Genomic DNA, 26,974 nt, shown 5'->3' on the forward strand with positions numbered 1-26,974 from the left:
AAATAAGTAAGATCATGTGACATTTGTCTTTCTTGGATTGGCTTATTTCACTTAGCATAATACTTTCCAGGTCCAGCCAGGCTCTGCCAAAGGGTAAGAGGTCCCTCTTTTTTTTTCTTTTTTTTTTTTACAGTTGCATAGTATTCCATATTGTAAATGTCTCACAGTTTTTTATCCATTCATCTACTGATGGGCGCTTGGGCTGTTTCCAAATTTTAGCTACTGTAAATAATGCTGCTATGAACATAGGGGTGCATAGATTCTTTCTGATTAGTGTTTTGAGGTTTTTAGTGTATATTACCAGAAGTAGAATCACTAAGTTAAACAGAAGTTCTATTTTTAATTTTTTGAGGAAATGCCATACTGTTTTCCATAGTGGTTGCACCAATCTGCATTCCCACCAGAAGTGAACTAGTACTAATTTCCATTTCTAATTTTGAAAGAAAAAATTATTTTCAAAAGGCAGTTAATTACAATGTGTGAGACATTGAGTTCGGCTTTTAGAAAGGAACACGCCCCAGAGGAAGTATTAAGATCTTTCTGAACGCAGCATTTGTAGAACACAGCCTGAGGATTTGGCCAAACTGTTCCCATTTCAGTATTATTTGCTAAGTGCTTCATTTATCAGAGACAGAAATCAATTTGTTTCCATGTCAGGGAAAAACAAAGAATTAAAACCACTTCATAACATTCCTATCTGTTTAAATTCACCGCATAAATATCAGATTCTCGTGTTCAGAATGAAACCCATCTCGGGGATATTTATTGGAGAGTGTGTAAATTCAGATGTGTAATTTTTTATTAGGAATAGGGAGAAAGAGGAGGGCAAAAATAATCAACAGCTTCTAAGGCAGACTATTTTCCCCACTAAGGGCTACAAATCACTTATACTCATACAACCTCTCCAATTACAAGTTATTACTTATTCAAAAATATTTGTAAAATGCTTTCTATGTGTTAGGCTGGGAGTACATCAATGTACAAATCAGACACAGTCCTTGTGCTTATAGTGTTCACAGTACCGCAGGAAATTCAGGCACTGAATAAATAATCACAAATACAAAGGAAGCAGACAGGGAACAAGTTGGGGGAGGAGATATCAAGGCAAGATTTCCTGAATAATAGCGACTTTTATATGGAGACTTGAAGGGTGGGTCCCCTTTGTCCAGTGTGCTGAGAGGAGAGGGAAGTGAAGCATCCCTTCAAAAGTAACAACATGTGCAAGAGAGTGTGGTGCCTTCAGGAAATGAAGAGAGAACCATGGAAGAGGTGAGAGAAGACTGGAAAAGTGGTGGTGGGCTCTAGACTTTAGCCTAAAGGCAATGAGAAAAGGTTGAAGAGTTTTTCTGTTGTTGAAGAGTTGTTGTTGTTTTTAATCCTCACAAGAGGATAGAGAGAGAGAGAGAGAGAGAGAGAGAGAGAGAGAGAGAGAGAGAGAAACATGGATGTAAGAGATAAACGTTGACTGGCTCCTCCCATACACGCCTCTGCCGGGAATTGAACCTGCAAACTTTTGGTGTGCAGGTCACACTCCAACCAACTGAGCCACCTGCCCAGGGCTAGAAAACAGTTGAAGAGTTTTAAGAAGGAAAGTGATGTAATTTTTGTCTGAAAAGAACATTCTGGCTGATGTGTGGGAAATTAACTGGAGGAAGGCGAATGAGGTTGTAGGGAGACGAGTCAGGTGGCCGGGCAATATTTCATGCAAGAAATGATGACAGACTGAACGCAAGCATGGCAGTAGAAATGGAGCGTGGGCAGATCGAAAGCCACTGAAGAGTTTTAAGTAACATTCACACCATCAAAAGGCCTTAGTCGTGGACTGAAAGAGGGGGGAAATGAGAGGGAGGTATCAAAAAATAACTCCTAGGTTTCTGGCCTGAGCAGCTGTCCTGTATGGTATTACATTCAGCAAGACAGGGCGCCGTGGGAGAGGGGTTTAGATCTCCAGGGCAGTATTGGGCACACTGAGCCTTCCGTCCGTGTGAATCAGCCACGTGAAGATGCCAAATAGGCAGCTGAATATCGGGTCTGGAATTAAAGAGAGGTCCAGACTGAAAATACAATATTAAGAGTCACTGGAGCCTGGCCGGCGTGGCTCAGTGGTTGAGCATCAACCTATGAACTAGGAGGTCATGGTTTGATTCCCAGTCAGGGCACATGCCTGGGTTGCAGGCTCAATCCCCAGTGTGGAGACTGCAGGAGGCAGCCGATCAATGCTCTCTCATCATTGATGTTTCTATCTCTCTCCCTGACCTGGTCTCCAACTCAGGCCTCTTCCTACTGGATCAGGTCAACCTAGCCAGAAACACCAAGATGCAACTCATTTGCTGGCAAGTTTGCCCCAAGTTTAGTTCCACACACTATGTGAGCAGAAACCTGGGTCTGATTCCTGATACCAGTGACAAAGGATTTTGTTCGATCTAGTTAACTTGAAAGCGTGGTTTAAATGGCACAAAGTGGCCAGGGAGTATAGGGAAACTCCTACATGGATATAGTAGAGCGTATATACACCTTATCAACGACCCGAAAAGTAAACTTTTCACATTAGGATCCAGGAAGTCCTCATTTTGAGAGAAGGTGAAAGATGGAAAAGGAGAGGGGAAAGAGCAACCTCTAGTATTAAAACTGCTGTGCCATTTGAAGCCAAAGGCAAAAAATAAAAGCTGATGGTTAAGCAGAAGTGTAAGTACACAAGTGTTCCGTGGGATGCCTGGCTGCTCGGGCACACACTGTCCAGTTACAGCCATGTGAACACATGGCTATAGACACGAATCTGGGTAGGCTGAGTCAAACAGATGGGGGTATAATTTTGACCTTAGTGCTTATCTTAAGGAAATGTGACTGCATGGTCCATCTATCCAGCCTACAGAGAGCTGCTTAACATAACTAATCAGAATTTACTAACTGAGGTTCTGGTCAACGAGCCGCTGAAAAAATACGCTTAGTGTCTTCACACTGAAACCAGTGCTTACATTTGTTGTTCAAATTAAATGCTACTTCATCAAAACATTTAAAATAGAATTCTCAGGGAACGCAGTAATCCCATTTCTGGGTATATATAAAAAAAAATTGAAAGCAGGGTCTCAAAAGAGATATTTGTATATCTGCACATAGCAACATTATTCAAAATACCCAACGGTGGAAGCAATGTCCATGTACAGATGACTGAATAAACAAATTGTGGTCCATACAAACAATGGAATATTATCATGCTTTAAAAAGGAAGGAAATGCTGGCATGTGCTACAACATGGATGATTCTTGAGAATATGATGGTAAGTGAAATAAGGCAGTCATAAAACAAATACTGTATGATTCCACTTATATGAGATACCTAGAGGAGTCAAACTCACAGAAACACAAAGAATGGTGGGAGTCAGGGGCTGGGAGAAGGGGGAAATGAGCTATTTTTGAATGAGTATAGAGTTTCAGTTTTGCATCATGAAACAAGTTCTGGAGATTGATTTCAAAACAATGTGAATATGCTTTGTACACTAAAAAATTGTTAAGATGGTAAATCTTATGTTATATGTATTTTACCACAATTAAAATAATTTTTTAAAATAAAAAGCTAAATATCACATAGAATACTAATCCAACCATAAACTAGAATCAATCCAAGTCATCTAGACTAACATCAGACTCAGAGAAAAATTCTCTTATGGCTTTTGTTATCTTTTTTTATATTTTACCAGAGGCCTGGTGCACGAATCCTGACCTGCAGGGTTGGGCCGAAACCTGCTCTCTGACATCCCCTGAGGGGTCCCAGATTGCAAGAGGGCGCAGGCCAGGCCGAGGGACCCCACCGGTGCACGACTGGGCCCAGAGAGAGATGCAGGAGGTTGGCCAGCCGGGGAGGGGCTTTGGGAGGGTTCCAGGGAGTGTTCTGTCAGCCTGTTTCACTCAGTCCTGATGGGCCGGACCCCAGCAGCAAGCTAACCTACTGGTCACAGCATCTGCCCCCTGGTGGTCAGTGCATATCATAGTGAGCAGTTGATTGGCCTTAGCATATCATTAGCATATTATGCTTTGATTGGTTGAATGGCTGACCAGAGGACAGGACACTTAGCATATTAGGCTTTTATTATATAGGATTAGAACCTACCAGTAAAATACAAGAACATATCAACAAATATATTAATGTAACAAGAATCACTAATAAATATGAACGTTACAGTCTGGTGAAGAGTTTGATAAATCTAGATGTTGAAAAATAATTTGTAAAGTTACATTACCAGTCACCTGTTTGACTTCTTTTTCTGATGTTACCTAAATTCTGAAGCATGCTTCAAGAAAAAAAACTGACAAAGACAAAAATTCTCCACAAAAATTCATATACTCTTTTGGTTCTTTTTTTTTGAATCCCACGAAGGGGGCAAGAGAGGTTAAGGTTAAGTCTCCCATCCATTTGCAAGACCATTACCTTTCGAATAAAGTTGACATGGCATTCCCCCTTCTGTACGATGGGCGGGCAGTCTGGGGGCACCTCGTAGAGAACGTGATCCCTGCTCTGCTGGGCCGCATACAGCACCGGTGACTGGAAACGCAGCTCAAGGGAGTTTAGGGCTTTGATCACATGGGTAACATCAAAATTCTGAATTAAAAGGAAAGAGCAAATGTGGAAGAAGCCTCGTGTGTAACGCTTTAGATATAGGCATATACACGATAGAAGAAGAGATGCAACTGAAATCTTTAGAGTGATCCTTTCTGGAGGAAAGCACTTTTCCAAAATAGTATATCTAAATGGCCGGCTTTTAGCTCTAATTGAGTACATTCTCCTGCCTGAACGTGGATTTCTAGGTTTCTCCTTCTGTTTTTACTGACAGATGATAGTCCTAGTAAACAGAGCACGTAGAAAATATATTTAGCTCTGTAATGTGTGCTCTGGCTATTTACATATGGCCTTGAACTGCCAAGGGTTTCCTAGACGCTTCATGACAACCTGACTCTTTGCTATAAATAGCATGTATTTCTAAGTCATAACTTATTTTTGTTTTAGAAAGTCTACCCTTGAAAGGGAAGAGAGATCAAAATATGACCTCATAGTGCCATTATTCCAGATAGGAAGGAACATTTTCTTTTAGAATGGTGGGTCAATTTTCATTTCCCATGAAACTCTGGATCATCGAGTAATGGAGAAGGGAAGAGCATTTGTTGAATACTTCCCATGTGTCAAGCACTGTGCCCATCGTTTTATACTGTGAGCTTACTAAGTCCTCACAGTAACTCCATAGGGTTTGCAGTGTTTTCATCATTCTACAAATATGTCAACTGAGAAATAAAGTAACGGACGCAAAGCTTGTACCAGCCTGCATGGGCAAATATACTAGTACACTTAGCTTTCTCTATTTACAATAACAATGAGCAAACACATATAAGTGGGAGTTTTTTGCCTGATGTTATTTTGTACTTACATATTTTCTGAACATGTTGTTTGTTTTCCCAATAAGAACATTATTGAGCAGGACCTTTGAAACTGTATCAACACCCTCAAAAATCAAATTTACTTTTTGCCATTGGCTGAAAAAAAAGAAAAGATGTTTAAAACAGGATATAAAAAACATTAACTTAGATAAGTCCTTTTTCATTAGTTAAGAACTAAAGGAATAAATATTTTACCGAAAATATACATCCTTAATAATCAGTTTCCAATGAAATTTAGAGAAGTATTAGTTTAATACATTTTTATATTGAGTGATCCTTATCTTTCTTCATCCAATCACCATAAAACCATGAGAACAACTTACAGTTTCCAAATTCACTAACTTTTTTTCTAGAAAACTTCACAAAGTTCTTTTAAAAACCAAATTAAATAATAGACACAAAACATTTTCACAAAGTATTAAATTCACGACAGTATCTAAGAGAACACATTAACCAACTAACGAGTATCTATGAGTGAATATCATGTGATCAGCACTCTGCTAAGCCTCACAGGAAATTCAAACAGTCTCTAAATTTAAGAAGACTGTGGTCTGGCTGGCATTCACGCCTAAAAACAAAGAGAAAACTCTGTGTCTCCTACTTTGTAGTATAGTCTTATTGGACAGACTACGGTCCTTTTAGAGTTTATGTTATAAGGAAAGACTTTAAGAAGGAAACAAGAACTTAAAGAAGAACAGAATAAGTAAACTGTGGTATATCCACACAATAAAATCTAATTTGACAAATAAAAGAAACCAAGTACAGCAAGTCCTTGAAAAATGTTGTTTTGTGATAGAGATCCAAGATGGTGGCATAGGTTAACGCCGGAGATTGCTGCCTTGAACAACCAAATCAAAATACACCTAAAAGATGGAACGGACATCATCCAGAACCACAGGAAGGCTGGCTGAGTGGAAATTCTACAACTAGGAGGAAAGAGAATATCATACCCAGACTCAGAGGAGGCGCAGTGCTGAAGTGAAATACTCAGGTACGGAGTGCACGTGGAGCGGGCCGGCGGCGGAGGGCGCTGTTGGTGCTTTCAATCGGGAGGGAGTCTCAGATTCTAAGCTCCAGATCCGGGCGAGTCTCTAGGGACCCAGACTCAAACGGGAGAAGTGGGACTGTCTGGCTTCGGTCGGAACTCGAAGGCAGCTTTCTCTCAGAGGTTTGCAGCGGTTGCTGGGACTCTGTGAGGCAGAGCCCCTAGGGAAGGAACTGAGAGCCGCCATAACTGCTCTCTCAGGCCCACCCTGTTGATCCCGAGCCCGAGTGACCCACCCGCCCCGCCCAAGCCTTGCACAGAGCCATTTGCCAGATAGCCTCAGGCAAAGGCTAGATTAGCACCTCCCTAGAGGACAGAAGTTTTCCCACTGCAGACACAGCTGATTCTCACAGCCAGCTGGCCTGGAGGTCAAATCCCCCCAGTATTACCTACAACAATCAAGGCTAAACTACAACAAGACTGCGCACAAAGACCACTAGGGGGTGCACCAAGAAAGCATAAAAAATGTGGAGACTAAGAAACAGGACAAAACTGTCAATGGAGGATATTCAGTTCAGAACCACACTTTTAAGGTCTCTCAAGAACTGTCTAGAAGCCGCCGATAAAGTTATTGAGATCCTCAACAAATCTAATGAGACCCTCGACGTTATGATAAAGAACCAACTAGAAATTAAACATACACGGACTCAAATAACGAATATTATACAGACTCCCAACAGCAGACCATAGGACCGCAAGAATCAAGGCAAAGATTTGAAATGCGAAGAAGCTAAAAACACCCAACTGGAAAAGCAAAATGAAAAAAGAATCCGAAAATACAAAGATAGTGTAAGGAGCCTCTGGGACAGCTTCAAGCGTACAAACATCAGAATTATAGGGGTGCCAGAAGATGAGAGAGACCAAGATATTGAAAACCTATTTGAAGAAATAATGACAGAAAACTTCCCCTACCTGGTGAAAGAAATAGACTTACAAGTCCAGGAAACACGGAGAACCCCAAACAAAAGGAATCCAAAGAGGACCACACCAAGACACATCATAATTAAAATGCCAAGAGCAAAAGACAAAGAGAGACTCTTAAGAGCAGCAAGAGAAAGAAACTCAGTTACCTACAAGGGAATACCCATACGACTGTCAGCTGATTTCTCAACAGAAACTTTGCAGGCCAGAAGGGAATGGCAAGAAATATTCAAAGTGATGAATACCAAGAACCTACAACCAAGATTACTTTATCCAGCAAAGCTATCATTCAGAACTGAAGGTCAGATAAAGAGCTTCACAGATAAGGAAAAGCTAAAGGAGTTCATCACCACCAAACCAGTATTATATGAAATGCTGAAAGGTATCCTTTAAGAAGAGGAAGAAGAAGAAAAAGGTAAAGATACAAATTATGAACAACAAATATGCATCTATCAACAAGTGAATCTAAGAATCAAGTGAATAAATAATCTGGTTATCATAATAGAATCAGGGACATAGAAAGGGAATGGACTGACTATTCTTGGGGGGGGAAGGGGTGTGGGAGATGCGGGAAGAGACTGGACAAAAATCGTGCACCTTATGGATGAGGACAGTGGGTGGGGAGTGAGGGCGGATGGTGGGGCGGGAACTGGGAGGAGGGGAGATATGGGGGGAAAAAAGAGGAACAAATGTAATAATCTGAACAATAAAGATTTAATTAAAAAAATTTTTTTAAAAAAAAGAATACTTAAGAATATAAGATAATTGATCTCAGGAAAAAAAAAATCTTGTTTTGTTCTATGTCATTTCTTTATAACATTGAGGGGGGAAAAATCAATTCCGTGTGAGCCACCATCTGTGCAGGGTGTGCATGTCCTCCCCGCGTCTGTGTGGGTTTTCTCTGGGGACTCTGGTTTCCTCCCACCTCCCAAAGATGAACTAATGTGTCTAGAATAGACTGTCCCAGTGTGAGGTCCCGCTTGCGCCCTGAGCTGCCTCGAGAGGGACCCTGAACTGAAATTAGTGGGTTGGAAAAATCATGATCTTATTTGTGCTTATTTATCTTTGTTAAATGGATGTAGAGCTCCTATTTATCTCAATGTTTAATAGTAGAAGTATTTTGGGTCCTCATTTATAAGTTTGGTGATATTTTTGTGACCAGGATTATGGCTTAGAAACTTACCTCTTATTTATATCAATTCACCTATGGTAAAACTGGCCTTGTTATATGTAAGCTTCTCTTTCAAGAATGTTAAGTGAGGACTTACTGTACTTGTGAATGTGGTAACACAGATGATCTGTGAGAACATTATCATGGTAAGTGAAAGATCTAGGCACAAAGGACCACCTGTGATATAATCCCATTTATATGAGATTTCCAGAAAAGACCTACAAAAGGGACTGAGGAACTTTTTTATTTAGCAATAACAGTGGTAGACATAATTGGGTTACATTCTGCTTCGTAGAACATTACTGAAAATTACTGAAAACTAGAACATGCTTTTCCTCATGGCCTCATGACATAATTTGACACCAAAGCAATAGTCTCAATGGCTGGTTAATACCACACTCAACAAATGCTGTATCTCTGATCCTACTTGACAATATTATAAATATACCAGAGGCTTGGTGCATTCATGCACGGGGGGGGGAGCGGTCCCTCCGCCTGGCCTGCACCCTCTATAATCCAGGACCCCTCGAGGAATGTCTGACTGCTGGGCTCGGGCCTAAACTTGCAGTCAGACATCCCTCTTGCAATCCGGGACCACTGGCTCCTAACGGCTCACCTGCCTGCCTGCCTGATCGCCCCTAACCATCTCTCCTGCCTACCTGATCGTCCCTAACTGCTCCCCTGCTGGCCTGATCACCCCTAACCACATCTTCCTTGGCCCCCAGGACCCAGGCTTCCCTCCTCTGGCCAGCCACAGGCACCTGCAACCCGGGATTCCCTCCCCCTGGCCGGCCACAGCCACAGGCGCTCAGGACCGCAGGTGGCTTCTCCCAGACCCGGCTTTGTCAGGAAGGATGTCCAGAAGACGTCCTGTCTAATTAGCATATTACCCTTTTATTAGTATAGACTAGAAGCCTGATGCACAAAAATTCATGCACTGGGGGGCAGGGGAATCCCTCAGCCCGGCCTGCCCCCTCTACCAGTCCGGGAGCCCTCAGGGGATTTTCTACTGGCTGTGGGGAGCAACCAGCCGATCAGGGGAAGGCACCTGCCCCCAACACCCCCTCGCTGCTGCTGCCCCTGGCCTCCCTCTGTGGGAGGCAACCGGGCTGATCATGGGAAGGCGACGCCCCCATCATGCCTCTGCTGCTGCCACTGCCGGCCATCTGCGGCTTGCCTAAGCCTCAGACAGCCACTGCAGCTTTGTCTAGAAGGACATCCGGAAGGATGTTTGGAAGACATCTGCTCTAATTAGCATATTACCCTTTTATTAGTATAGATATGCTCTATTGATTACTGTGAGCGGGGGGGGGGGGGGGGGGGGGGAATGTAGGTAAGAGAATTGACCAGATTTAGGTGACTTCATTATAACCACAGGAAATATGACTAAGACAATTTCTTTTTCTTTTCTTTTTTTCTTTTCTGGTTAATCCTCATCCGAGGATATTTTTCCATTGATTTTTAGGGAGAGTAGAAGAGAGAGGGAAAGACAGATAGAAACATCCAGGTGAGAGAAACACATTCATTGGTTGCCTCCTGCGGGAGCCCCGACCAGGGCCCGGGCTGGGGAGGAGCCTGCAACCAAGGTACATCCCCTTGACTGGAATTGAATCCAGGACCCTGTGCTCCACAGGCTGATGCTCTATCCACTGAGCCAAACTGGCTGGGGTGATTAGGACATAATTTCATAACTCATGATCCATGGCACCATCTTCATCTATAAATCAAAATATAATCATATATTCACTTTTATAGTACAAGGCTTTAGTCGAATAACCCTCTGATATGCAACCTAAAAAACAAGAGATTAGCCTGGCCAGAGTGGGGTGGCTGAATGTCGACTATGAACCAGGAGGTCTCCATTTGATTCCTGGTCAGGGCACATGCCTGGCTTTCGGGCTTGGATTGCAGGCTCTGTCCCTAGTAGGGGGTGTACAGGAGGCAGCCAATCAATGATTCTCTCTCATCATTGATATTTCTATCTCTCTCTCCCTCTCCCTTCCTCTCTGAAATCAATAAAAATATATTTTAAAAAAATAAGAGATTATTGCAGAGACAGGGAAAGAAGAAAAGCTTAAATAATAAACAAATACATAAAGATTAGATAGATAGATATAGATATAGATATAGATATAGACATAGACACATACATACCTAATGTCAAAAGGGATTTGAAATTCCTTGCTATAGGTCCAGTTATCCAAGGAGATCCATCTGTAGTTAAGGTCATTAAATCTGTAGTAAGGATCCTGTTGATAAAAATTATGGTAGATGACTAAATATGCAAAAATAAATTAATTAAACATGAAATAAATTATTAACAATAGCTACTTATCACCTAAAAATGAATGAACTCTTGGCTTAGGAGTACAAGCATTTCACATGCCAGCAAATCTCATCCTCAAGGCTAAAGTTCCATTCATTTAAGAAACAAAGTGAACATGGTGCCCTAGCTGGTTTGGCTCAGTGGATAGAGCGTTGGCCTGCGGACTGAAGGGTCCCAGGTTTGATTCCGGTCAAGGGCACAAGCCCAGATCACGGGTTTGATCCCCAGTGGGGGGCATGAAAGAGGCAGCCGATCAATGATTCTCTCTCATCAGTGATGTTTCTATCTCTCCCTCTCCCTTCCTCTCTGAAGCCAATAAAAATATTTTTTTTAAAAAAGTGAACATGGCATTCACATACTAAAAGTACTAAAATGCGTTGTTTTTTTTAAAGTTCAACAAAATATCTGAAATGAAGAGCTCTGAAATATAAATGATATAGTTTCTTTATCAAACAACACGTGTGGAGATTAAGATTGGCTTCCCTTGTTAAAACCAAACTCAGAACCGCCAAGGGATTAGCACTAAATGAAAGACAGACCTTCTGATGTGCAGCCATCACGCCCTCCCCACCCTGTGGGTCTCTCTCTGCCTATTGCTGCTGCAATCTCAGCTGGCCTCCGGGGCAGATGTTTCTCCTCCACTGCCCGAAGGTCAGCAAAACTCCCACTCCTTGGATTCACTTAGCATTTCCAAAGTTGTTTTTCACTCAGCTTTGCTAAGTGAGCACAAGAAGGGTCTCTATAGAGAATACACAGGAAGCACAGACACCATCAAACTTCAGGTTTCCTGGATTATCCCAGACCAGGTCAGCCACCCACAGGCCAAATGCAGCTCACTAACCTGTTTTGTGTGGCCAGCAAAGTAAGAATGGACACATGTCAACAAAATAAAGTCTTAGTGGAGAACAGCCATGCCCATTCCTTTACCAAGTATATATGGCAGCTCTCATGCTACAATGACATGGCCCAAGAAGCCTAATCCCTTGCCCTTTACTGAAAATGGCTGCCAACCTCTGCCCAGGTGACCAGGTGACCAGTCTGTTGGGTGTTCACGATGCTGTTCCAACGGAGGGTCCAGCCCCACGTCCTCCCTTTCAACATCCTTAGGTCTTCTTCTCCTACTCATTTTCCACCCTTTACCTCCCAGGTGAGGGCGCCCGGACAGGAGGCAGAACGGAGAGTGGCTAGCAGAGCTTTTCGGTGAATCTTCTGTGAACATCCCCACAGCTGCACAGAGGAAAACAGGGGGGACCGGAGGGCTTCTCCCCCTGACTGGGAGATTTCCTCAGGAACTGCAAGAACGAGACGGAAAAGCCGTCTTTGTCAGGTTCCACAGAGGTAAGGGCTGGACGACCAAGTTAGGTTGGCAAAGGCCAGCTGGGCACAGAGCCCAAACCTGTAAGAGATACCTCATCACTGGGTGTGTTTGGAGGTGTAAAGAAGGCACTTGCCAGAAAGTGCTCTTGACCGGAGGATATATTTTGATAAGCTACTAGGGGAGGGAGTGGTTGATGAGATTTATTAACAACCAGGAATCACCAAACTGATACATTTTTTAATGTTTTAAAAATGTTTTTATTTATTTCAGAGAGAGGACAGGAAAGAGAGAGATAGACACATCAATGATGAGAGAGAATCATTGATCAGCTGCCTTCCGCACACCCGCTACTAGGGATCGAGCCCAAAACCCGGACCAGGAATCAAACAGAAACCTCCTGGTTCATGGATCAGTGCTCAACCACTGAGCCACACTGGCCGGGCCAAACTGACGTTTAAGGTCTGGTTTTGTTCTGCTAAATGAGGTGTGCCAGAGCCAGCCAACTCGTTTCCTTTTCTGCTTTTCCCCACACATAGGACTTAGCCTCTCCAATGAATAAACATGGAATAAATACTTAAGGACACAGGTTTGAAGAGGCACCTAGTTATTGGCCTACCCATGTGTGTCCACCCAGCCCTATTTATAACTCTACACTATGGACTCGGCCCAATACAGCTAAAAATATCATGAGAAAGAAGGTGTGAGGCTAATGCAGTTGCAACATGTCCACCTGCTAAGCCTTGGGCTGCCGATGACGTGGCTTTCAGGGCACAAGTCACCTTCCTGTCTCCTGGATCCTTGAAGGAAGCTGCGTGTTGAGTTCAAGGGGGCCATCTTCTCAAATATATTTTTTGTAGACAGAATTTAGAGGTTAAAATTTTTTTCTTCTTTAAAAGAAGCTGATCTGAAAAGGCTACATACTCTTTGAGTCCTACTACATGTCATTCTGGAAAAGACAAAACTATAAAGACAGTGAAAAGATCAGTGGTTGCCAGGGATTAAAGGGAAGAAAGAGATGAACAGACAGAGCAGAGCCGGGAGTGAAATTACTCTGAATGATGCTGTAGTGGTGGACACATATCATTACACATCTGTCAAAACCCAGAATGTACACCACCAAGAGTGAAGGCTAATGTAAACTACAGCCTCTGAGTGATGACGATGCAGCGTCACTGTGGGTTCATTGATAGTAATAAAGGTACCAACCCTGATGGGGATGCTGGTGATGGGCAGGCTGTGCTCGTGTGGGAGTCATGCGAACTGTCTTTATTTTCCATTCCATGTTGCTGTGAACCTAAAATTGCTCCAAAAAACTGAAGTCTTTAAATAAAATTCTCTTACTAAGAGAAAATATCTTATTGTCCATAAAGTAAAAGTGGCAGAGGCTTAGATTGCATTTTTATAATAACTATTCCGAATGCTGAGCGAAAGCAACCAACACAATTTGGTTCCAGATTGGTCTGACCTCCTGTGCTCATATTAAAATTCTGAATCCCACTTAAAGCAAACAGTGGCTCAGTGTTACATCTAATGACCAAGGACCCATGTAAGTCACTGAATTGTTAAGCAAACCCATGAACCCTAAAAACAATAACAGTATCATTTGTTGACCATTTACTGTCAGCCTCCAAGATAGGCACTCACCCACTCGTATTTCCAAAACAAACACCATTTCATAGAAGAAGACACTGAAGCTCCAAAAGGTGAGTGACTTTCCTGAGGTCCCATGACGAAGCAGAAGTACATCCAGGAACGAAACCAACTCAGCCCAACACCAAGGTCTGCATTCTTCCAACTATACCACAGTACCTCACGCCACACAGACTTAACCTTTACACCAGATGATGGTGCAACAACAGAAGCTGAGAGTTACTGCCTGGGACCCTGTGGGGCAGGTATTATCATCACTCCTTTTATTAAGACTCCAAGGCTCAAAGTCAAATGACAATTATGTGGTGGATTACTGGCTCAGACCTGGAATATCTGGCTCCAGTCCGCGTGCCTCATCATTACCTGACACTGCCATCACTGTCCCAAATGTTGTCAACAACTCCAATGTCAGTGCTACCTACCAAGTGGGAACCAGGAGGTAAACAGGCTATGTGGGGCCTGAGCCAGTCATTTATAATTGATATTTACCGCACTTACTATAAGTCAACAAACTCTGTGTCACCCAACCATGCAAATGACAGTATAAGTCTCATTTTCTCTAGAACAGCGGTTCTCAACCTGTAGGTCGTGACCGCTTTGGCGGTCGAACAACCCTTTCACAGGGGTCGCCTAAGACCATCCTGCATATCAGATATTTACATTACGATTCATAACAGTAGCAACATTACAGTTATGAAGTAGCAACGAAAATAATTTTATGGTTGGGTCACAACATGAGGAACTGTATTTAAAGGACCAGAAGGTTGAGAACCACTGCTGGACACTTCTGAACTACCTCTGTCTATATCTGCATATAGACACATAGACTCCTTGACCAGGTATATATATATCTCTTTTACTCCCCAATTCTGCTTCAGTCCAATGCCTGCTTCTATCCCAGACATAATTACTTCACTGGAGAAAAGAAGAGTTTATAATCATTTCGTGTACATATTGTGTTCTTGGACACAGGCAAAAAATAAATAAACCAAGTTTAAGAAAACACTTATTCAAAAACAAGAAAAATTAAACAATATATTAATTAAGATTCACCAATATTTGGTAAAACCTTAATTTGTAAAAAGCAAGAGAATGATAATTCAGGATATTGGTTACCTTGGAGAGAGGCAGGCGGTGGGGCTGGGGGAGCAAGGTCACTGCAATGGTACGGGGAACGTGCGGGCTCATAAACTGAATAGCAGGCACATGGGTATTCATTTAAATTAGACTTTAAAATCCATAAACACACACATGCATATAACTTTCCATGTACTGAGTACTATATTAAAAAAAAATGTTCATGGGAAGCTAAGCCACTTTCAACTACATAGGGGTATTTATGTTCCTCAGTGTCTCTACTGTCAAATATGAGCTTCAGCTACAAGTCTTACTTCAGAGGATGCACATAGGTAAAAGAGATCTCAAGCTCATGAGTCATCAAAACATTTTAGTGATCTTAATATTTTTTTTTTCTAAAATGCTTAAACTACTAAGTAGTGCTTCCCAAATAACATACCTCTAGGTCAGCGGTTCTCAACCTGTGGGTCGCGATCCCTTTGGGGGTTGAACGACCCTTTCACAGGGGTCACCTGAGACCATCAGAAAACACATATATAATTACATATTGTTTTTGTGATTAATCACTATGCTTTAATTATGTTCAATTTGTAACAATGAAATTGGGGGTCACCACAACATGAGGAACTGTACTAAAGGGCCGCGGCATTAGGAAGGTTGAGAACTACTGCTCTAGGTAAAAAGGGGTTACAATGTAAAGAAATTTCTTATTTTATGACCAATGAGGATTTAAAGGGGGAATTTAAAAGAGGAAACAAGGCATTTTTCTTAGCCCACTCCTAAGGGCCAGAACTCATGGAAGTTTAGGATAGATGCCTGGCGAGAGAGATCCATGACTGATATGAAAGATCAGAGGAGAGGATCCAATCACACTTGCTCTCAGAGAGGACAGGCATGTAAACAGATCCACAGCCACAGTTGCTGTCTCTGAGATGCGGGGGGGGGGGGGGGGGGGGGGGGGGGCGGGGGTTGGTAAGAACTCAGTGGGGAGCCCGGGCCAGCTGGCTCAGTTGGTAGGAGCACCTCCAGTACACCAAAGGGTTGTGGTTTGGTTCCTGGTCAGTGCACATGCCTGGAATGCCAGTTTGATCCCTGGTTGGGGCTCATTCGGAGGCAACCAATCGCTATTTCTCTCTCACATCTATGTTTCTCTCTCTCAAATCAATAAATATATCATTGGATGAAGATTAAAAAAACACAAAACCAAACAAAATAAGGGAGGTGGAGCATAGTGGATGGAGGAACAAAATCAGTCATGAACTGATGAAGCCAGGTAATGGGTAAATGGGAGTTCATTTTGCTACTGTTATCATATGTGTTTGAAATTCACTATAATAAAATGTTTTAAAAGTATATTCACATGGCAATTGCCTCTTGAATACTCAAAAGGTACCAAAATATACATTTATCCACACAGATGCACATATTTTATTGGAATATATTGATGAGTGATAAGCTGTACATTAGGGCTTCCAGGGACAGAGTCCTGGCTCCTTGGACAGAGTGATTCAAATTAACTTGTTCATCACATGTGTAGCTACTGTGATATAATCTTATAGTTTATATTTTATAAATTTACACATCTAAAAATATTCTTCTCTGACCATCTGTCCCAATTACATGTGAAGAATTAAGGTACTGATAAAATTTAGAGAAAAGTACTAAGCATCTGGTACCTACCATTTTTAGTATATGTGTATATTTATATATTTATAACATATTTTATTCTATATTTAAGATTTTAAGAATACATCTTTATAACAAAATCTATGTGGTTACTAAATATTATTCTAGATCCATATTTATAAATACATAGATACAGAAAGATGTTCACCATATATTTTGAATGACGAAGTTACTTAACCATCTTAAAGATTTATTTCATTTTTATATTATTGGATTTCTTTGTATATACTTAGAAAAATCTGGAAAGATATACATACAGCAATTACCTCTGCTTTATAGTATGTTTTTTTATTGGCTTTTTCCCTTCCTTATATTTTATATTTTTCTGCATCAGTTTTTGTACAATAAGCATTAAACATTTATAATTATTTTTAAAGAATTTACAGAGAATAAGAAAATAATACCAGTATATGTGAATTTCATGCATGATAAAAGTAATCTACATATATAAAAGGCTAATATGCAAAATGTCCCTCTGACCATTCAACAGGTCACTATGACACATATTGACCACGAGGGGTCAGACGCTCATGCAGGAACTGCCATGACTCTTGTTGGCCATTTACAAAGAAATGGTACTGCGAACCTGGCGCTGATAAAGCAACACTCAGCTTCCCCCAAGTGGGACACAGGCCCTGCCACCACCCCAGAGTGACAGCCCACCAAATTGCAGCCAACGCTGCCAGGACCCCATGGTGCAAAATACAGCCCACAGCCCAGCCCAGCCTGGAAATGGTGGCTGTGAGCGCCAGGTAATGACATCACGTAGCAACACCCAGTTTCCTCTCCCTAGCAGCTAGCCTCCTTGGAGTTTCTTCAGCCCAGGAACACAACTTGCTTTATAGCCAGGTGCAATCATTTTACAGTTTAACCAAATGTCTGTGAAATGTTTTCACATGCCTCATCTCATTTGATCCTCACAGAAGTCCTGGAGTGGGTAGATAGGAGACTTGGTGGAATCCTATTTTCTTTTCATTATCCGGAAAATAGAGATTTAGAAAGTTTAGAACCTTGACCCCACTGAAAAGAAGTAAGAAATGGTGGAACTTGAAAATGACTTCAGGTTTTCTCACTGCACAGAATATAGTCAAACACTGCTGCAATTAAATATTTTATTCTTTGTTCTCCCTGCATGATCTACAATAATAATCTGCTTTGTGTTGACATTTACTGCTGTGTTGCTGACAATTACCTGAAAGAGAAGTTGGGGTGCTTCACTGGGCTGGAAAAAGTTTAGCTAAATCAGAAAGCAGGTCTAAATAAGCAAGTTTACTCTATATGTATAAAAGGCTAAGGTGACTAGCGCATGTGTGATACATATAAAGCTCTCACTGCCGCCAATCGCATACATGTTTCGATTTGTCATTATAGATCATAAATTTGGTTGACACTTCTATTATAGATAAAGGGCAAATAGTGATTTTAAAATATTTCTTCTAATTAATTTCCTTTCAATGTGCCCGAATCTGTGCACTAGGCCACTAGTGTTTTATATCAGTAGACAAAAGAAACATTATTCAAATCATAGAGTAAAAAAACTGACTGACCATTTTTAAAAAATTCAAATGGATCAAAATTTTAAATGTAAGAAGGAATTCTTATCATTTGCAACAGCATGGATGGAACGGGAGAGCATTATGCTAAGTGAAATAAGCCAGTCAGAGAACGATAAATAACACATGACCTCACTCATTTATGGGATATAGTGGACAACATAAACTGATGAACAAAAACAGATCCAGAGACAGAGAAGCAGCGATCAGACTGTCAAACCTCAGAGGAATAGTAAGAGATGGTGGGGGTAAGGGGGAGAGATCAACCAAAGGACTTGTATGCATGCATATAAGCCCAACCAATGGACACAGACAACAGGGAGGTGAGGGCATAGTGAGGGGGGTTGGGGGTTAATGGGGGGATGCGGACACATATGTAATACCTTAATCAATAAACAAATTAAAGATTGAAAAAATAATAAAATAAATAAAAAAATTTTAAAAATTAAATATAGCCCTAGCCAGTTTGGCTCAGGGGATAGAGCATCAGCCTGCGGACTGAAGGGCCAGGTTTGATTTGGATCAAGGGCACATACCAGGTTGTGGGCTCGTCCCCAGTAAGGGGCGTGCAGGAGGCAGCTGATCAATGATTCCCTCTCATCATTGAAGTTTCTATCTCTCTCTCTCTCCCTTCCTCTCTGAAATCAATAAAAATATATAAAATTAAAACTTTTTTAAATATAAGAAAGGAACTATAAAGATATTAAAAGGATAAAACATATGCAAATATTTATTTAATTGGAAGAGAGGGGATTACTTTTTTTTATAATACTTATTAATATTTTATTTCTAATTTTTAAGAAATAAGGGTCTTGTAATTTATTTTTATTGAATGAATAATTTTTTTTTTTATTGCTTAAAGTATTACAAAAAGTATTACATATGTCTCCTTTTTTTTTTCCCCCGCCCATGACAATCCCCTGGCCTCCCCTACCCCCCAGTGTCTTATGTCCATTGGTTATGCTTATATGCATGCATACAAGTCCTTTGGTTGATCTCTTACCCACCCCCCTCCTGCCCTCCCACCCTCCCCAGCCTTCCTGCTGTAGTTTGACAGTCTGTTCGAGGCAGCTCTGCCTCTGTATCTATTTTTGTTCATAAGTTTATAATGGTCTCTATTATCCAGAAATGAGTGACATCATGTGGTATTTTTCCTTCATTGACTGGCTTATTTCACTTAGCATAATGCTCTCCAGTTCCATCCATGCTGTTGCAAATGGTAAGAGTTCCTTCTTTTTTAGAGCAGCATAGTATTCCATCATGTAGATGTACCACAGTTTTCTAATCCATTCATCTACTGATGGGCACTTAGGCTGTTTCCAGATCTTAGCTATGGTGAATTGTGCTGCTATGAACATAGGGGTGCATATATCCTTTCTGATTGGTGTTTCTGGTTTCCTGGGATATATTCCTAGAAGTGGGATCACAGGGTCAAATGGGGTTCCATTTGTAGTTTTTTGAGGAAAATACTGTCTTCCATAGTGGCTGCACCAGTCTGCATTCCCACCAGCAGTGCACAGAGAGGGGATTACTTTCAAAGCATAATCCCAAAGACAGAAACAATCATAAAAGAAAAAAACTTTGTAAGATTTCAATATGTAGAACTTTAAAAGTATGACAAAATAATCATTAACAAATGTGAAAGTTTTTTTTTAATTAAATAACAAGAGGTCTAACAAATCTGTTTTAAAGATGAATAGCCAATAGAAAAATAGATTAAAACCCATAAATGAGTAACCCCAAATCACCAATAAACATATTAAAAATATAAAATATGTTTAACCCCACTAGAAAGTACATTGTTTTGTTTTGATTTTTTTAAGTAATATCCAAATCTGCACCTAAAATAAGCATTCTGCTAAAATGATGATGAGAATATAAAGCTAGTACAGCTTTTATGGAGAACAAACTTGGAAGTTCATATTAAAAGACTAAAAAAGTGCATACCCTTTGAATCAGCAATTCCACTTCTAAAAATTTGTCTAAGAAAATAAATGATGGCAAATGTACACAATGGACTTTTTAAAAGAGCCATTAAACATGGTTTGTAGAAATATCTTTACTGCACATAAAACTGTCACAAAATATTTAGTATAAAAAGGTTGTTAAACTGAATATATAAATACTTACGATAAATCTGTATACACAGAAAACTTCCAAATGGATGTAGTGTATTTTAAATTTTAATATTAGTAATATCTCTGGAAGTCAGGTTTCCAAGTTCTCTTCTTCTCACTTTTCTATATTTTCTAATTTTGGCACACTGAAAATCTTTTTTTTTAATATATTTTTTATTGATTTTTTTCAGAGAGGAAAGGAGAGGGATAGAGAGTTAGAAACATCGATGAGAGAGAAACATTGATTAGCTGCCTCCTGCACAACCCCCACTGGGGATGTGCCACAACCAAGGTACACGCCCTTGACCAGAATCGAACCTGGGACCCTTCAGTCTGTAGGCCGACGCTCTATCCACTGAGTCAAACCAGTTAGGGCTGAAAATCTTTCTTTTTTTTTAGAAAGGCTTTCCAAAGTTACACCACCAAGGAATTGCACGGAAAAGCTGAGAACATTCCCAAGAGTCCCCTAATCTATGCACTTATCATAAGGTTATTAATTAGGTTTTCTGTCTCACTACAATGTGGCCTCCCACAAAACAGAAACTGAGTCTCCCTTGTTTTTTTAATGCCTCTTTTAGTGTATGGCATAATAGGAGGATGAATGAATGAATGATTACCTTTAGGAGAGGGCTAAGACATCTAAGGTTTAGATTCTGTATAGGAAATACACAATCACTTACGAACACCCAAGGCTGGCCACAGAGCCTCTCAGTAAATACCAATTCCATTTAACCAACTACTCAGACTGGCAACTCCTTAACTTTTCCTTGACTCCTCTTTCTCTCACACCTCACATTCAATCTATCAACGAATCCAGCTGAACAAATCTTGTGTGTTCCATGTTTAAAATGTGTTCTCACAATCACTTCCCTGCTACCACCCTGGCCCAAGCCAGGAATTATCTCTTGCCCAGACAACTGTAATAATCCCCTACCTGGCCTCCATGCTTCCACCCTGATGCATTGTAGTCTTCACACAATAGTCAAAAATACCTTCTAAAACGCAAATCTAATCATGCAAGTCCAAGCTCAAAACACCCAATAACTTGCCATCACCTGTAGATTAAAATCCAAAGTGTTCCCCATGGCTTACAAGCCCGGCATCACCTGCCTCCCTGCCTCCTTTGAACTCATCCTCCCACCCTCTTGGCTCACAGGCTCCTGCCACACTGGCCTGCTTACTATTCCTGGAACTTTCAAGCATGCTCCCTCCCCTCTCCCTTCCCTACCCCTGTCTTTTTTTCTCTCTCTTTGCTGGGAATGCACTTCCTAAAACTGACCTCATCAAAAAGACTTCTGCTTTAAAAAGTCGCTTTATCAAATGCCTCTCTTTAACCACTTTTTAAAAGTAGCAACCCTTCCCAATCGACCTTCACTTTCTCTTCCTTTAACCTGCTTTATTTTTCTTCAGGGTACCACCTGTCATTATATTATCTACTAATCTGTTTATTGTCTCTCTTCCACTAGAGATTTTCTATTGGGCAAAGACTTTGTTTTCTTTTTCTTTTTTTTTTAAATTAAATCTTTATTGTTCAGATTATTACATTTGTTCCTCTTTTTTTCCCCCCCATAGCTCCCCTCCTCCCAGTTCCCGCCCCACCCTCCGCCCTCACTCCCCACCCACTGTCCTCATCCATAGGTGCACGATTTTTGTCCAGTCTCTTCCCGCATCTCCCACACCCCTTTCCCCCCCAAGAATGGTCAGTCCATTCCCTTTCTATGTCCCTGATTCTATTATAATCACCAGTTCATTCTGTTCATCAGATTATTTATTCACTTGATTCTTAGATTCACTTGTTGATAGATGCATATTTGTTGTTCATAATTTGTATCTTTACCTTTTTCTTCCTCTTCCTCTTCTTAAAGGATACCTTTCAGCATTTCATATAATCCTGGTTTGGTGGTGATGAACTCCTTTAGCTTTTCCTTATCTGTGAAGCTCTTTATCTGACCTTCAATTCTGAATGATAGCTTTGCTGGGTAAAGTAATCTTGGTTGTAGGTTCTTGGTATTCATCACTTTGAATATTTCTTGCCACTCCCTTCTGGCCTGCAAAGTTTCTGTTGAGAAATCAGCTGACAGTCGTATGGGTATTCCCTTGTAGGTAACTGAGTTTCTTTCTCTTGCTGTTTTTAAGATTCTCTCTTTATCTTTTGCTCTTGGCATTTTAATTATGATGTGTCTTGGTGTGGTCCTCTTTGGATTCCTTTTGTTTGGGGTTCTCCGTGCTTCTTGGACCTGTAAGTCCATTTCTTTCACCAGGTGGGGGAAGTTTTCTGTCATTATTTCTTCAAATAGGTTTTCAATATCTTGCTCTCTCTCATCTTCTGGCACCCCTATAATTCTGATGTTGGTACGCTTGAAGCTGTCCCAGAGGCTCTTTATACTATCCTCGCATTTTTGGATTCTTTTTTCATTTTGCTTTTCCGGTTGGGTGTTTTTTGCTTCCTCGCATTTCAAATCATTGACTTGATTTTTGCGTTCCTCTGGTCTGCTGTCGGGAGTCTGTACAATATTCATCATTTCAGTCCATGTATGCTTAATTTCTAGTTGGTTCCCCAATATAACATCGAGGGTCTCATTAGTTTTCTTGTAGATCTCATTAAGTTTATCGGCGGCTTTCAAACAGTTCTTGAGAGACCTTAAAAGTGTGGTTCTGAACTCTATATCTTCCATTGACAATTTTGTCCTGTTTCTTTGTCTCCGCATCTTGTCATGCTTTCTTGGTGCACCCCCTAGTGGTCTTTGTGCGCAGTCTTATAGTTAAACCTTGATTGTTGTAGCTAATACCAGGGAGGGTTTGACCTCCAGGCCAAGTGGCTATGAGAATCAGCTGTGTCTGCAGTGAGAGAACTTCTGTCCTCTAGGGAGGTGCTAATCTAGCCTTTGCCTGAGGCTATCCGGCAAATGCCTCTGTGCAGGGCTTGGGCGGGGCGGGTCGCACAGGATCAACAGGGTGGGCCAGAGAGAGCAATTATGGCGGCTCTCAGTCCTGTCCCCAGGGGCTCTGCCTCTCTGAGTCCCAGCACCCGCTGCAAACCTCGGAGAGAAAGCTGCACTCGCTCTGACCGAAGCCAGACAGTCCCGCCTCTCCCGTTTGAGTCTGGGTCCCTAAAGACTCGCCTGTATCTGGAGCTCAGAGTCTGCGACTCCCTCCCGATTGAAAGCGCCCTCCGCCGCCAGCCCGCTCCGCGCACTCCGCACCTCAGAATTTGACTTCAGCACTGCGCCTCCTCTGAGTGTCCGTATGCATTTCTCTTTCCTCCTAGTTGCAGGACTTCCACTCAGCCAGCGTTCCTGTGGTTCTGGGTGATGTCCGTTCCGTTTTTTAGTTTCACTTTTGAAGTAGTTGTTCAAGGCAGCAAACTCCGGCGTGAACCTATGCTGCCATCTTGGTTCTCCCAGACTTTGTTTTCTTAAACATTCACTATCAGGCACTTGGAACAGGGCCTGCCACCTTGGAGTTATTGAATAAATACTTATGAGATAACTGGGTGAATGAATAAATGAATGAATGACTTCGGCAAGATGTGCTTCAAGTTCTCATGTAAACACAATATCTGGGCTAGTGTCTGCTCTAAACTCTAGAATATCTCCTGAGGTCAACACCGAAAAGGAATATAATAAAGCAGGTGTTATAACATCACAGTATTTAACAATGACACTGATGTCGATGATTACTGTCAATTGGCCTGGAGTTCTCCAAGCCCCAGAAAGCTTCCCCATCTCTCATCCCACTACCATTTAAGACCCGCATCCACATTATTGAAACAAAGTTTTCCTAAGAATTTATGAACAGATTCAATAGGCACTGTAAGCTATTCCCATGAGGAAACTTCAGTTATTTCATATTATGAGTAACCTCATTCTCACTGACTAGTTACTGAACACTGTTTCCTGATATGTGGCCCTGTAACACGGATCTGCTTTGCTAAAGTCACTAATGATTTCCCATTGGCTTAATTCCACCAGTGCAAAGAGGCAAGGAGAGGCCCTGCGATGCACACAGGCGTTCTCAAGGCATGTGTAAGTGAAGCCTCGGGGTGCCAAAGTCAGCCGTGGTCTATGCCACAGACTGAGTAACTAAAAATAAAGTACATAAATTAGAGAATTATTTACTTAAAAAATAAACTGGACTGTAGACAGTGTCAGATAAACTTCCTTTCTGACTTACATTCTTGAAAAAAAGCTAATGCCGAAAATAACCCTAGTTGACCATCTTGTCATTTAAGTAAAATTTCAATGATACTCCTGACTGTGAACCACAGTGCTTCAAAAATACATGGCTTTTCAAAACACCAGCGTAAGAGCAGAATAGTACAGAACCCAGGCTACGGAGTCAGGCCAGACTGGATTAGAATTCCATTTCTGCCACTTTGTTGCTGTGTGATCTTGGATAAGTTCTCCTAACTGCTCCCGGCTAATGCAAAGACGCGTTCCATAGAGTTCTTATAAGGAATGAGACTATGCATGCAAACTGCTTAGTAAGTACACCTTGTCCCGCCAGCCTGATTCAGTGGTTGAGCATAGACTATAAACCAGGAGGTCAGGGCTGGATTCCCAGTCAGGGCACATGCCTACGTTGCTGGCTCCTTCCCCAGTGTGGGTGTGCAGGAGGCAGCTGATCAATGATTCTCTCATCATTGATGTTTCTAGCTCTCCCTCCCTCTCCCTTCTTCTCTGAAGTCAATAAAAATATATATCTTTTTAAATGTACATCTTGTCCCAGCCAAAGATAATCATAGAATGGGAAAATGACCTGCAGCAGGTGGAACCATGAAGACAGCGGAAGGTGAGAGTCTGCAAACATCTGCACACACTGGCAATCAACCAGGAAAATGTCCTCCACACGTCTATAAATTAGAGCATCTATTAAACACACGCACATCGCATGCCTTGAGAAGAAAGAGCAACTTTCTTCATATCCCAATCAGCTTTCAAAGTTATGCAGCCTTCACACCTGCACTGACCATCCCTAACCTTACACTTACAGGTCTGTCTCCTCAACCCATGTGCTGCAAAACCCCAAATCTGACTCCCTGAGGCCTAACCGCGAAAATGAAGTCCTGAAGCCCTGAGACACGTTACTAAACGTAGTTAGCATTTACTTAGCAAAACACAATAGTCCCCTGCAGGCAGTATCCAGGTAGCTGAAACAGTAATCCCCCCTTAGGCTTTATAGGTGACAGCACGTTCTTTCCATCCACGCTTCAGTGGAGAACTGAGGCGGTAAGTGCACCACAAGTAGCAAGGCCTGTGCCCTAAGGAAACTTCCGCTTTCCAGTTACTGAGGTCGGGGCGCGGGTCAGCCTCCATCCAGCCGGGGCCCCAGTGGTGCGCTTCTTCAACAGCACATACGCTGCCTTGGCAGTTCCCCTCAAAGACCACAAGCTGCATAGGGGAAGTCAGTGCCCAACAGAGGAGAAGAGCCCGGGGCAGGGGACTCCCAGGCGGGTCCCGGGCCTCCCTCCACGAAGGGAAGGCGGGCGCAGGCTCGCGGGGGCGGCCACACAGGGTACCTGGATGAGGTTGCGCTGGAGCAAGGCGGTGTGCACGCAGCCGGGGACCTCCCCGGGCAGCTCCAGGGAGCCGTTCCCGTTGCGGATCCTCCAACTTCCCCGCAAGCTAAAGCTGCGCGCGGCGGCCGTGGGGTCCGCACCGCACAGCGCGAGCAGCAGGAGCAGGCAGGGCCGCATGCTGGGACCCGGAGGGAGGTGTCGGTGCCCGCGCTGCGGGAGGCCACGGAAGCCACGCGAGCGAGCGGAGAGCCCAGGCGCCAGCCCTTCCAGCCGCGGCCGCGGCCCCGCCCCCGGCCCGGCCCCCGCCCCGCCCGCAGGTCAGCTGAGCTGCAGGGACGCGGTGTGGGCGCGGGTGCGGAACGCCAGCCCCTGGGCACAGCTCGGGCTCCTGGCGCTGCGCTCTGCGCCCGCCTCAGCGCTCATGCCTGCTGCTCGGGTATCAGAACGGGAGACGCAACGGTGCGCGGTGATCGGTGCACACAGGCCCTGGGGGCAAAGTGGCGCACAGTCCGGGGGAGCTCTGGGACAGAATAGCTCGCGGAGACCACAGCTAGAGAGGCTTCTCTCTGCTTCAGAGAAGCGAAACACCGAGACACCCCACCTCTTCCGTTCCCCAAATTTCCCCAGGCCCCCACCTCCTGCAGCTCCCCGGTGGCCTCAAAGTACCCCGCCCTTGAAGGAGTAAGCAATTACTAGAAGTACCTCATTCGTGGGGTTGTTTTCAGGGCTGAGAAATCCGTGTACAGCGCGCCGCATGGGGCCCGGTCCAGAGAACGACCTGCCCGTTAGCTAGTCATCTTAGTGGACTAAGACCTTCTGTTTCGTGAAGCCCCGCAGAGGAGGCTCCTAGGGCCCTGAAACCTTCCCTACACGCGCAGGCAAATTTAAAATCTTCTGCCGCGATCTGTGGGACTCGGCAAACCACGAATTCTCGAATACCTCCGTTTCCTGAACTGAAGGGAAAAAAAATGTAGACAGTACTTTTTCAGGTCGTTAGAAGCATCAAATGAGTTAAATAGACGGTTGGCCTGCCCGGCCGGCTGGCTGGGTGGTTGAGCGTTGACCTATGAACCAGGAGGTCAGGGCACCTGCAGGGGTTGCGGGCTCCATCCCCAGTGTGGGGTGTGCGGGAGGCAGCCCATCAATGACTCTCTCTCTCATCATTG

At 42.7% G+C, this 26,974-nt stretch overlaps 1 protein-coding gene across 2 annotated transcripts in view; it reads right to left on the reverse strand.

Annotated features, from left to right (window-relative positions):
• MANBA (mannosidase beta) overlaps positions 1-26,739 on the reverse strand; it is a 105,848-nt gene extending 79,109 nt beyond the window's left edge. The window contains exons 1-4 of one of the 2 annotated variants that reach the window (XM_036340974.1): positions 26,511-26,739; positions 10,718-10,812; positions 5,417-5,522; positions 4,426-4,596 (exon numbers count right to left, since the gene is read on the reverse strand). In XM_036340974.1, the coding sequence (XP_036196867.1) occupies positions 4,426-4,596; positions 5,417-5,522; positions 10,718-10,812; positions 26,511-26,564 (426 nt within the window). In that variant the 5' untranslated portion in view covers positions 26,565-26,739. Of the gene's footprint in view, positions 1-4,425; positions 4,597-5,416; positions 5,523-10,717; positions 10,813-25,808; positions 26,093-26,510 lie in introns of those variants that run through there. The other variant, XM_036340964.1, reaches the window with a different exon arrangement.
• Between the last annotated feature and the right edge of the window lie 235 nt (positions 26,740-26,974).

The sequence above is a fragment of the Myotis myotis genome, unplaced genomic scaffold, assembly GCF_014108235.1.
Source record: "Myotis myotis isolate mMyoMyo1 unplaced genomic scaffold, mMyoMyo1.p scaffold_m19_p_1, whole genome shotgun sequence".
Classification (NCBI taxonomy): domain Eukaryota; kingdom Metazoa; phylum Chordata; class Mammalia; order Chiroptera; family Vespertilionidae; genus Myotis; species Myotis myotis.